Here is a 773-nt window from a genome sequence, read left to right as displayed (position 1 = left end):
CAGCATTAGCCCCCTGTTAGTCTAGAAGGCACAGCCCATCAGCTGGAGTGTTAATCTCTCTCATCTACCCGATCCCATCATCATGAAGGTTGCTTACATCTTCCTGCTCTGCATCCTGGGAGCCACCCTGCTGTCCCCAGTCCTCTGCAACCGTAAGATTATGGCACTTCATGTCACTTAGAGATGCTACTTGTTAATCAGCTGATATTACAATAATTAATGCTGTTATTTTTAGATTCAAAAGAACCTGATGAGTGCTGCTTTGAATTCTTCTCCAATCCGATAAGAAGAAATCTTATCTCTTCGTATTACGAGACCGATTCCCGCTGCTCAAAAAAAGCAGTTGTGTAAGTACTAAAAGCTACATATTACTTTATTTTCTGTACGTTTTTGTTCCTATTGGTGGGAAAAAATCTAATGTGCATTTCCTTGCTTTCAGTTTAATAACTAAAAGGTACCGCCACATCTGTGTGGAGCCAGGTAAAGACTGGGTGGAGAAGATCGTCAAGTTTCTGCAGAGAAAATCCCTTTAAGGAGCTGCATCCTGTCCTGTTCTATCGGATCATTTGGCAGAGACGCCTTCATGTTGGTATCAGCGCTTTTCTGCTTCAAGTAATCAAAGATTTTTTTTCCAGTATGCAAACATTTTTAGATTTCCTGTGTATTTTTTAAAAGCTTGATTGTAACTAGGAGATTGCTTTCCTTTTTTTGCTTTTTCTATTTCATTCTCCTGATTTCTCTTAATTCTCTAACACTATCAGCAGCATTTGTCT

The 773-nt window shown here is 39.6% G+C and overlaps 1 protein-coding gene across 1 annotated transcript; it reads left to right on the top strand.

The window, feature by feature from the left end:
• The first annotated feature begins 13 nt into the window (after nucleotides 1-13).
• Nucleotides 14-758, top strand: LOC107096536 (C-C motif chemokine 3-like). Its single transcript, XM_015393238.1, has 3 exons — nucleotides 14-152; nucleotides 236-347; nucleotides 440-758. The coding sequence occupies exons 1-3, from the start codon at nucleotides 83-85 to the stop codon at nucleotides 531-533; spliced, it is 276 nt and encodes a 91-aa protein (XP_015248724.1). The 5' UTR covers nucleotides 14-82; the 3' UTR covers nucleotides 534-758.
• Nucleotides 759-773: the final 15 nt, after the last annotated feature.

Source organism: Cyprinodon variegatus, unplaced genomic scaffold, assembly GCF_000732505.1.
Source record: "Cyprinodon variegatus isolate N-32 unplaced genomic scaffold, C_variegatus-1.0 Scaffold631, whole genome shotgun sequence".
Lineage (NCBI taxonomy): Eukaryota > Metazoa > Chordata > Actinopteri > Cyprinodontiformes > Cyprinodontidae > Cyprinodon > Cyprinodon variegatus.
This window is presented reverse-complemented; position numbering and strand designations above follow the sequence as displayed.

Excerpts from the sequence above, each read along its gene's own strand:
- LOC107096536 (XM_015393238.1), top strand. The coding sequence starts at position 83 with ATGAAGGTTGCTTACATCTTCCTGCTCTGCATCCTGGGAGCCACCCTG. Across the intron at positions 153-235 it reads GTCCCCAGTCCTCTGCAACC|ATTCAAAAGAACCTGATGAG; the intron begins GTAAGATTATGG and ends TGTTATTTTTAG. Across the intron at positions 348-439 it reads TGCTCAAAAAAAGCAGTTGT|TTTAATAACTAAAAGGTACC; the intron begins GTAAGTACTAAA and ends CCTTGCTTTCAG.